General features: G+C 36.8%; 1 protein-coding gene across 7 annotated transcripts in view; it reads right to left on the reverse strand.

Annotated features, from left to right (window-relative positions):
- Positions 1-12,235, reverse strand: part of Nav3 (neuron navigator 3) — a 751,750-nt gene that overhangs the window by 171,247 nt on the left and 568,268 nt on the right. For all 7 annotated transcript variants that reach the window (XM_029482745.2, XM_029482744.2, XM_029482742.2 and 4 more), the window contains one exon: positions 9,858-9,997. In XM_029482745.2, the coding sequence (XP_029338605.1) occupies positions 9,858-9,997 (140 nt within the window). The remainder of the gene's footprint in view (positions 1-9,857; positions 9,998-12,235) is intronic.

A 12,235-nucleotide genomic window follows, 5' to 3' on the forward strand; every position in this document is an offset into this window, starting at 1 on the left:
ACCTTTAATCCCAGTACTTGGGAGGCAAAGGCAGATGGATTTCTGAGTTTGAGACCAGCCTGGTTTACAGAGTGAGTTCCAGGACAGCCAGAGGCATACAGAGAAACCCTGTCCAAAAACAAAACAAAACAAAACAAACAAACAAAACAAAACAAACAAAAAACAACAAATGAAATTTATTAGCTCTAAGTATTTATATACTTGAAGAGAAATAAGACAGTCTCCCACTTCTAAGAAATTCTTTGCTATCCAGTTTATTCCAATAAGTGAAGTGTATTGCATTGCTTGTGAAATGGAGATTTTTTCTAAGTTGCAACAATATTAGCTACTTGTTATCTGACTAGATATGACTTGTGATGTAGCCTTTAAATTAACTGCAGTTATTAACATAAACTAAACACTAAAGTTATATTTTGTGGTGTGTGTTTATGGGTATGTGTGTCTGTATGCCTGCTCATGCATGCACACATAAAGATAACTTTTGCAGTCGCTTTCTTACCTAATTTGTTCTGAGACAGGATCTTAATGTCTCTACTTCTTCATGGTATAGTTTTAGCTAGCCAGGGTGAGCTGTTAGGTGGTTTTCCCATCTCTGACTCCCTTCTATCTTTCTTCTAGATGTAGAAGTGTTAGGATTGCAGATGTGTACTCGTGCATTTGGCTTTCTGAGTGGGCTCCAGTATCAAATTCAGGTTCTTGGAATTGCACTGTGAGTGCCTTTATACACTGAGATACCTCCCCAGATTTAAACTCTATTTCTGTCTTTATTCATGATAATCCTGAGACAAGGGTATCTACCATCACCCACATTTTACAGATCCCCAAAGACCTTCTATTATCTGTCTCTCAGCATACATTTACATGTTTACTGATTTTACAAAATTACTGTCATTCTATTCTGCCTTTTCTAGGAATATTAACCAATTTAATTTCATTCCTTCTACCTACAGAATCTAGTCTAATCATATCATCTGTTAGTATTTATTGAGTGGCTTCTGGATTTAAGGCACTCTTAGTATAATCATGTTAGAGCAAAGAAAAGGCAAACCTCACTATATGGTGACATAGGTCAAGCATCGTAAGAGCAGGGTATGTGGAAGTAATGGTAGCGATAGTGAAGTGAGAGTTGTCTGAGCTTACATGGAGGTGCCCAATAAAGCCAGGACAGACGACACAAGGAAGATAGATAAGCGCTCAAGGCAAGAGGACTACTCATGAAACATTTAGGAAGTACATATTTTCCCATTTACTTCCATTTATAAAGACTTATATACATATGTTAGAAAATAAATTTGTGGGGAAATACGGTCACCCAAAATCCAAGTACGCTCTTCTTGAAATACAGTTTAGAGGATCATGAAAACATCACCCTGACTTCATCAAACTCTAACACCTTGCCATCAAAAGCTATTTGTGGCACTTTCCATTCTATAAGGAAAGTAATGGGCTCATTTCTAAATAACCGTATTTAAGTCTATTCTTTCATAACAGCCCTATAAGGTGGGAAAAGCTTATGTTTCTAGTTCAGCACACTCGGTGAGTTTAAGTAACACAGTCAGTAGTTTACCAGAAACAAGGGCTCCTGCACTGTGGCACCTTGTTTCTTTATTTGAGTGACTGATGTTTATAGCACAGTGGACCTCCTAGTTTAATCCGATCCATTGCTTTCTGGACATATTAGTACATGTGTACTGTGATTCAACAGGTCTTTCATGAGATTGAATAAACTATAGATTTAAGCTTCCAGATAATATAATTGCTACAGGTCACAGACCATGTTTGGAGTAGATAGAATTGAATTAATTTATTTCCCTGCTTCTTATTATGATGACACCTATGTTGGCCAAATTAAGTAATGTTTCATAATTACACAGTGTTAATATGTTTGGTTTCATAGAAGTCTGAGAAAACCTTACTCATCTCTGAGCTCATCTGGGTGTTAAGATGTTTGTGGCAAAGATTCAATAAGAACACATAAAGCACACCATAGATTCTAGTCCCCTTTCTCTTCATTTTAGCCATGAAACTAGTTGGGTCTACTATATATTTGCAACTTTGTTTACAAGTCAAAGGTGTCCTGGCTTTGAGGATGTGGGAATAATGATAAGGATAAAAATCGGAAAGAGTAAGTCAGAATGCTTTTGAAAGAGCTGATAGACAAGACAAGAAAAGTGATGCTGTTCCTTTCTTAGAAAAAACAAAAACAAGCTATGGGCATTAACTAAGTAGACCATAGATGGCCAAGTACAGAAGAGGGACTTCAACATCACGACACCTCAGAATGAGACCCAGGAGACTCTAGGTGATGACATTCACACAGCACAGTAACAGTCATGGCAATAGCTGTAAAATTGGCTTCAGTTGAGTACACACATCTAAGACACTTTGCAGTGCTCAGCTCTCAGCCTGTCCCCAGTCTGTCTTATACAGCAGCAATAAGGAGCCTTGGGATTCTTTAAAAGGACAAACCACAGGTCACTGAGTATCAGGAAGATGTCTGGGTGAGGAAATCTCCCAGGACTCCTCATGGTAGAGTACATAACAACAGCAGCTGAAAAGGCAGTGTCTGTCACTTCTACAGAGTCACTCAAGTGGGAACCTTTGGTTCAGCCAATTATATATTCAATAGTAAGTAAGCATCCATCATTCAGTGATGTGATTCTGAAGATTGATAAGTTAGCTCCTAACTATAAATATATCTTGATATAAGAAAATATGACCATGTAAAGTCCTTCAAACAGTCTTATTGTGCCTTGCATGTTTATGGCCTTTTTCTGTTTATAGTGATTGATACCTCTTATCTCTGGTCTCCAAATGACAACTTTTCTTTTAATCTTCCTCTTCTTCCATCTAGATACCAACAACTATCACCAACTCTAATCACTAAATACTTCTTAATTTATTATTCTAATAATTTTGTGAAATTTTTTTGTAAACATGCTCTTGCATTAAAACCCATAACAATCATTCATGTTACATAAGTTCCTTTGCCAGAATGAGAAAACTGAAGTTTTATGAAACAAAGCATGTTGTTCTCAGTAACATACGTAGCAAGAACTCAGGACAGCCCAAAACACTGGATTAGACATATTCTGCTCCCAATAGGTAGAGGAATTATCTACTTCTCTGTGCTATATATTTTCTATAAACCCTGAAATTCTGATGATATTTCTCACCAGGAAACTAAATGAGTATTCATTTGAATCATATTTGCCTTCTTCACCACCGAGCAGAATTTAAATATAAATAACATTGGAGACATTGCCCAGTCTACAACTCTACTCTGAAGGTTTGCTCCACACATCCCTCATATATAATATGAAACTATATACTAAACTCATGGCTACAAATGATCTAAACTTTACACATCAACATCTGGCTTCCTAACCATAACAGTATCACTAAGTCAGAAGTAATTCCAATCTACTCTTAAACTTAATCCATTGAAGGAAATATGGTGGTTGCAACAGACATGGTAAGATTAGGAATAGATACATTGGTGAACTTCAGTGGTTTAGAGCTTTGTTCCACATTGTGGACTGCTATATCTTCACACACACACACAAACACAGAAAATATTCTAGACTTGTACAACTAATTTTCACTGCTAAGTTTCTTAGTTAGTTAAAAGAAAGCTAGTGTTTTATTTGGAACATGCTCCCTGTGGAGCAGGCAACATATTGATGGTAACATTAGCTCAGATACAGGACACCTAAGCACAGTAATTTGTAGAAGGAAAGAAACAATGGAATTACCTGCTTGCGGTCATAAGATTGGTAATAATCAATACGTAGAAGATCAATTTGTTTCACAATAACATACCTTTGAAAAGGGAGAAAGGTCATAAAGGATGACCCAGGTGTAAACTTGTCTGCTGCCTCTATTGTGTCCCAGCGCACTTACAAAGGCTTGTGAAATGTTTCAGCTATCGTTTTATGACTCAACAGAAACCCTGGATGCTGTCCTTTCTGCCTATGCTCGCCAATACCACTTGCAAAGACAGAGACCTACTTTGTGAAGGGATATGATATTTGGGATGTTTCTACTTACCAGCCAGCTTTTACTATTTGCAGTAAGGAATGAAATCCCTCAGTATGTGTGCATGTGCACATAAACAGCAATGCATTTGACTAGGGCTGCCCAATCATATTAATTATTTCATATATACTCATAGTTGAGCTAATATAGTAGTAGAAAACGCAGATTTCAGAGATTATGGTATTGATATATTTTATAGTAAAGAGGGAAAAAAAGCCATGGTAACCACAATGAAATTCTCAGTAATTCAAAATAATAATAATTAAAAGCTATGCATGAGGCAGTTAAGAGTTCTTTCCATTTTTGTAGACGACACAGGTTAGGTTCCCAGGACCCACATGGCTACGCAAAGCTATCTGTAATTCCAGTTCTGGTGGTTCCAATGGCTTCTTCTGGCCTCCATAGGCACAAGGATATGCACATGATATATGTATCCCCATGTAGGCAAATACTCATATTCATAAAACAAAAACAAATAAATATTAAAATAAATAAATATTAAAACATATGCATTATCTAGGAAAGTTTAGTTCTTTATTATTCATTTTACAAGAATTGAGAGGAAAAAAAGAACCAAGCAAAAAACGTACTTAAGAGGAATGTATTATGCCTAGCTGACAATAGGTATCTGAATTTCAAGGAAAAAAACTAGTGCAAAACTCATGGTAATTGTAATGGCTTACAACATTGAGTCAATGTGTTACTAGATCTTTGACATCAACCCTACTAATGCAGGTTGGGTATAACTACAAGTCAGAAGGTTCCACACTGGAAGGTGCTTGATTCTGTCCTCCTTAGAGTATGAGCCATCTGGGAGAAACAGGGAGAAAGCTCTGGCATTCCCTCTGGTACTGTGACAAATCTCTTAGCAACAAGGAAAAATTCCTCTCTAAGGAACTGTGTGCCAGGTGACCTAGGTTTATAGCTCAGAACTCAGATATGTAGCTCACAACTGGGACACACACAAAACAAGGGAAATTGACATTTCCAATACCTGACTATTCTCTTCCAAATGCGTCACCCAGATTTTGTAAAACAAAAGCTAATTTGTTAACATTTCTCTAAACACAAAGAGTATGTCCAAATGAGTCACAACGTGGTTCTCACAAGATCTAATTCCCAGTGATTAGGTAGGTGTTTTCTTCAGAGGATGCATTTGTCTATAGTGTTCTTTGAGAGTGCACAGGCTCAGGTAAGCGCTGATATCATCCTGTGTCTTTCAGTGTTAGCTCTTGAATGGCAGGTGATCAGAAGAGAGTGAAGGATTCTGGGAAGCTTAACAAAAGACACTTTCTTCATTTCACCATTTGCTCGGAGAAATTTGTCCTGACACTCCACTTGAATGGAGCAGTGAAGGCACTGGATTCTACTGTGACATTTCTATCACAGTCAACTCTACAAGTAATGCCTTATGGCAAGGTGAGCTTATATTTTAACTCATGTGTTGAAGGGAGCATACATTTGGCAGAATGTGTATTAGAATACTCTTGGATATTGAAGTGAGGTTTGTGTTTCTCTACTGATTCCATTAGGTGTCACACCATTTGGAATTCCTCCTGTATCCTTCCACCCCCAATCATATCAATTAATGCTACTATGCTTTGAATAAATAAATCTTTATTGCACAGTACAAATTCTAGAGTTTCTCAAATTATTTGGTTAATTCTTCAAGCAAAAAAATATTTTAATTTGAGATTTTTTTTTAAGTATTGGAAGACACCCAACCATAAGTTTCAGTCACACCAGGCTCTGTTACGAATCTATATCCTTGGCACTGAACTGGATCTTCTTAAACAGTCATGGAACATTATAATGAATCCCACGTCTCAAGCTACCTGATCACCAATTTCTTTAAATTAGCAGACTCAATTTCTTTAAGTACTAAGTGAAAGATTTTAAAGTATTAAATGTAAATGTTTCAATATCTAATAACTACAATGAAATAACCATCTTATTTATAACATTTAAATAATATACCCTAAACTCCTTCATTATAAAACTATAACATTTATAAAAAAATTTTTTAGAGTTGCCATCTGTCATGGACACACAAAAAAAATTTATTAGCTGATGGACTATTCTTTTGAAAATTATTTTAAAGATCCTGTTTGTCCGTTGTCTGTTGGAGGTCTGCTCTTTTCTGAAGATGAAATGGAAGGAGAGTAGAACTGAGAGAGAGGGGTGTTGGTGGGAGAACTGGGAGGAGTGGGGGGAAGGAAACTAGTTTGGGAGTATAGTTTGAGAGAAGAATCTATTTTCAATTTAAAAACTTGAATAATTTTAAATATTTATATGCCTTTTTTTCTTTTATTGGATATTTTATTTATTTACATTTCAAATGTTATCCCCTTTCCCATTTTCTCCTCCGGGAACCCCCTATGCCATCCCACCTTCCCCTTGCTTACCAACGAACCCACTCCGGCCTCCTTTCCCTGGCATTCCCCTACACGGGGGGGCACTGAGCCTTCACAAGACCAAGGATCTCTCTTCCCATTGATGCCTGACAAGGTCATCTTCTGCTACATATGCGGCTGAAGCCCTGGATCACTCTAAGTGTACTCTTTGGTTGGTGCCTTTTTTTTAATATGGTGGTTTGAATCCCCAAGGCTCATCCATTTGAATGCTTGGTACTCATCTGGAGGAACTGTTTGGAGAAGATTAGAAGATGTGTCCTTGTTGGGAGAGACATGTTACTTGGGGTGGGCTTTGAGGTTTCAAGAGCCATGCCATTCCCAGTTAGCGTTTCCTGCCCTAGCTCTGCCTATTGGTTGTTGCCTATAATTTGTGAGCTCTAAGCTATTGCTTCTTCACCTTGCCTGCCTGCCTGCTGCTGCCAGGCCCCTTGCCATGGTGGTTTTGGACTCTAACCTTGTAAAAGTTTACATTCTCAGTAAACTCTTCTTCCTTCTATACGTTGCCTTGGTCATGGTATCCACAGCAGTAGAAAGGCAACTAAGACACGTAAACACTACAAAGTCCTAATAGCAAAGCACTGAATCCAAACATCCTAACTTAAAGCTTGTGTCCCTAACTAGGAGACAGGGTGTGTTAAAATGTATTCCAATGTAAAATTTACAATATTTTTGTTCTTGTACTTCAAGATAATTTCTTAGAAATACAAAATAGCACAAGATAATTATAAAATGGCATTGGATCCAATGACATAAATAATTCAAATAGTAAGGACACTGTATGAGTCAAACAGTTTCCAGATGCCTGCATTGTACCATGTGAGCCTATTTAAAATTATTGGCAATATATAGACATTTAGTGCCCATATTTTATATGTAACAAATGTCTACAAATCTGTAAAGTGATCTGTAAAATGTAGCTTCCATATTTCACAATTTGGGTTATGGCTGCACATCCTTCTCCCATACCCTTCCAACCCAAAGGGGACAGGTGATACATGCCTCATTTATGCTTCGAAATGGTTTGAAATTTTCAGTTACTTCTATTTAAAGTGAAAAGTGAACGCACTACATTCTCACACCTTTGGCTTTCTCAGTTAAACAAGCAAGGCCACCTACTACATGTATTTGTCTCCATCTTGTGGTGATGAGAAATATTGCTGCATACTAATGTTAGAATTGTGTATAAGTTGAACATCCTTGAAATGGATGGTTTGTCTGCCTTGGAGTTTTATTTCAAGATACTAGAAGTAAGGACTTTGAAATTACAGAAATCCACCACTTCACAACTTATCTTTGTCAAAATGTCTAAACTACTTATAAATCTCTTTTCTAGAACTAGTTTTGTATATGTGTTGAAACTAATATAGTATTTATATGGTATCACCAACACACACATATATAAACATATATGCCCACACATATGTGCATTTATTCATTTATTATATGGCATATATATATATATGAGTGTTTTAAATAAATAGTGGTAGTCTCTGTACACCACTGTTTGTAAGCTCCTTCTACAAACTGTATATAATATATTTGTAAAATTAGCTTGAACCTGTATAACACATTCTAAGGGCAAAAATGAGGGAAAATATTTATTTCCATGTAATGTTTTTATTTCCCATTTCCTTTCTTACCAAAATAGTAAAACCTTTAGGAATATGCCTTAATTTAAATGAAAAGGGAAAAAAATCAATGTTCAAAATTACTGAGTCTGTAAAAAAAGAGTGATTGTATTTGTATAAAGTATCATTTAAAAAAAGTTAAATCTCTTTTGGATTGATCCTTTCAGCGATTTTTTTCCTTGTTTCGAATTGTTCATTGGATTCATGTATAGGTTACGATAGCAAATCAGGGATGTAAAAAGCAAGTGGGTTTCAGAATAGTCTGAAAGCTAATTGATCTCACTGCTATGCCACCAATAACTTTGCGATTAAACTTTTGAACTTGCTAAGTCCTTAGGAATCATTAAATGCTCAAACACTTGTCTACAGAAGGAGACTTTATTCTTAATTTTAAATCCTTAGACTTCAAAATACACACGACTATACTTCCACGTCCCGTCTCACCTCTGGACATAAAAATGATGAGTATTTCAGGGATTTGCCACTTTGCTCTCTAGGGATTATAATCTTCTAAAATTTGCCTCAGCCAAAAGGAAAGGTTGTCAATAAAAGCACCTCCTCCAACGCTGTACCTCCTCCTGTTGTTGTCTGAATAAGAGAACCCGGACTATGTACATATTGAATCAAGTGGTGACTATCTAACCTGTGCAAAATAGCACACAAGTGGTTTAACTATTCAAATTAAAAGTCCTGGTAGTTGTATTAATTAGGCATAGGAATCACTTCTTAATTTAATATACTCTCCTACATAAGGCAGGATCCTATGAATAGAAATAGTAAGTTTTACTGACTTAGAAACCCTGCTCTAGTAGCCGCAGTATTTACAAAGCATGGCTTCTTGATTCCCCCAGGATTTGGTTTACAAGAGGCACATCCATTCAATTAGTCCCTAGTCCAAACGGGGAAGGTCCAAGCCAGTATCTTTTAAAATGTATATTTTGCACATCGTAGAGAACTGTGTGGCATGCAGATCATCTATAAGCTAGCATTCATATGCCCATACTCTTGTCTTTTTTACATATTCATTTTTGTGATTTTATATTTTTATTAAGTATTTTTTTTTTAAGAAAACATGGATACAGACAATTTTGTGCTTGGGGAAAGCAGAGGTCATAACATTTACAACAACTGCTACTTTCAAATAAAAGTTGTTTATCACAAACATATATCCACTATTTGTAGTTCTTATTGTTTTAAAACATGGTCATACTCCATCATCTTGCCTAATTAGGGGCTTACTATATAGGCCCACAATGGCCTCAAATGTGAAGGAGCCATCTGCCTTATCCTCCTGGTATAGGGATGACAGATACCACTACCATAGCTTGACCATGTGTCTCAACTTTGGATGCATCCACCCTAACAGCTCCCCACATTTTGTCATGTATGATAAGTGACGTAAGGACTCAAGTCAATTCGAGATAGCATTTTGATTTTAGGACGAGATTTCTTTAAAACTTGAAAGATATAAGAAAATGTTATTTATATGTATCTGGGGTAACTATTTTTTTGTTTTTGAGGTGGGGAAATAGATTTTAGGCTTGGCTCTATAGTTAACAATCTATTTTAAAGTATGGATGTCATTCCCTTAAAATGTTCTGCAGAATAGAAAAGTCCAGAAGGAAACTGGAATTCATGATGGTGGGGATTGGGAAACTTCTGATAACATTTCAGCCTCCAAGCTGCTCCATTGATCAACTATTAAAAGCATTGTGTGCCAATTCACCAGACATGCATTAGGGTCCGGGGCAGGATGACATGACAGATACACACTTACCTTTTTCATTTCCATTTGCATAATTTGGAGGCTTGTTTTTGTCAATGCTGTTGAAGCTCTGACTTCTCCTATTGAGATTGGAGGCTCCCTGAGCCTTGTTGCTGCTGCTCGCAGCTGGCACCCTAGAGGGCCCCGGAAGCCTGAAATAGCATGAGAAAGATTACATCATTGGTGTGTACTTCAGAAGTTAAGGTGAAGGGACGAGTGAGCGAGAAGCGGTGGTACAGAACCCACAATACAGGATCAACTATGACGCACTTAACAGAAAATGATAAACAGTGATAAACGGCTGGACACAAAGTAAGAGACGATCAGAAAAAATCTTGTAACACTTCTCAATAAGAATGTCCTCGAAATAGGAAAAATAAAATAAAGCGGACTTTTATCTATAAAAATAACCTTACTTAAATGAATATAAGTTTATACTGAAAACACCATAAAATTATATGACAAGGAAAAACAGTAAGATTTAACCATATAGAGTTTCTGTGATATTACTTAGATATATGCAGTTGCTTAAATTTTCCTTTCAGTTTATGGAACATATTTTCAACTATTGTAGCTTTTCCAAAGATTTAGAAATTTGTGGCAACAAACATTATTGAACAAAAGGCAAACAACAATGTTTTACTGACTAGCTAAGCTACTAAGTTACAGTAAAAACTTGATGCCACAAGCAAAGTCATGATTATACTATAGGTAGCTGAGCTGTCTCACAAAAATCTTCCAGTCTCTGGTCAAAAAGGCAACTGAGAATTTTTTCACCTGTGGCCACCTCCTCCCATAGGACAAGAACAGGATGTTAGCCTCCGAGGAAGGAAATCACTGTTAGTAGAACACAGTTGAAATATACCTGAACTGAAAGCAGTTTCAAGACATTGTGTGCATGCAGGACAAGTCATGTGGATGGGCACCCCATTTCTATCATCAACCGAGTAGCTCGATGCTTGAAACCTGACACTTTGATTAATTAATGCTACTATTAAATTTCAGTTTGACTCAATTTACATTTTATTACGCTTTTCTTCAAAATTTCACTTGTCAATTATTTCAATGAACTGTACCTATTTTCTAGCTTACATTACTGTTGTGCCAATCCACAGGAAATAAAACCCGGAGCTTTTGACATGTGTGATAGGAATACCGAAGGCTTTGTGGGCATGTGCTGCCACCGTGTGAACGAGATTGTACACTGCGCTGAAAATTCTTGTTTGAACAGAAAGATGGATCGATCCAAAACCTAAGAAATACAGTGCTGAGCTTTTCACAGATTTTTTAAATGAAAAAATTTAAACATTTTTATATGTTTTATGTCCAAATTGTCAATCTATTTAACAGGACAGGTTTTAACACATCTCCACTATGCTACTGACTTGAAAAGCAAACCCTTAAAACAAACATATCTTTTATAACAGGAGAATCACACAGTGCAATGAGCTTCAGGAAAATACAAATAATAAATGGGCAGATGTTACAGACAGTTAAAAGTTTCAATTTTTAAATATACTTTAGAGTTTAAACACATATGGCTAATAAATAGTCTCTTCAGCTATTTTGCTAGTTAGAGGTTGTGTCATACACAAGATTAGAATCTTTTCCAAATGGATCCAGCTCTTAATTTTTTTTCTCAAATAGCTCAACAAGGGGTTGTAACTACACCATCATAACCAGAGACATTAGGAATTTACAGTACCAGTGACTACTCCCCACAGAAAGCAGTCAAGTAATTAATTGGGCCAAATGTCCCAATCCCAATAAATATGAGAGCAATTTCTGTAGACATAGCCATAGACTTTGAAATTCATTCCAAACTCATGTGTAAACAGTTTGTCCTGGAACTTGCCCCGGTTGCAATGAAACTTGACCCACTTCTAGAAAGCAATTAAGATGCATTTTAATCTTTCCTGTGACCCAGGAAGCTAAGTGATCTTCAGTCCTCAGAAGAACAAATTAAAACAAATTAAAAGATACATTTGCTCTTCTCATTACCCTAATTTGCCAGGCAGCCAGAGCCCCCCGATCATTCATCAGAGCAATAAAAAGGGAAATGAGATGAAGGGAGGGAGGGAGGAAGGGAGGGAGGGAGGGAGGGAGGGAGGGAGGGAGGGAGGGAGGGAGGGAGAGGGAGGGAGGGAGAGAGAGTGAGAGAGAGAGAGAGAGAGAGAGAGAGAGAGAGAGAGAGAGAGAGAGAGAATACATGGCAGAGAAAAGCTGTATTAGAACAAAAAACTTAGGATATATCTTATAACTCCTGTATGCACAGGAGCCATAAATGTGCTCATTATTCATAGCATGCCACTGTCCTCAAGTAGAGCAACTTATGCCGTTTATTGCTATTTTTATTAAATAATTTTAAATATTTTTCTCTCCAGAATAAG

Source organism: Mus caroli, unplaced genomic scaffold (genome assembly GCF_978045245.1).
Source record: "Mus caroli unplaced genomic scaffold, Mus_caroli_1 scaffold_9, whole genome shotgun sequence".
Lineage (NCBI taxonomy): Eukaryota > Metazoa > Chordata > Mammalia > Rodentia > Muridae > Mus > Mus caroli.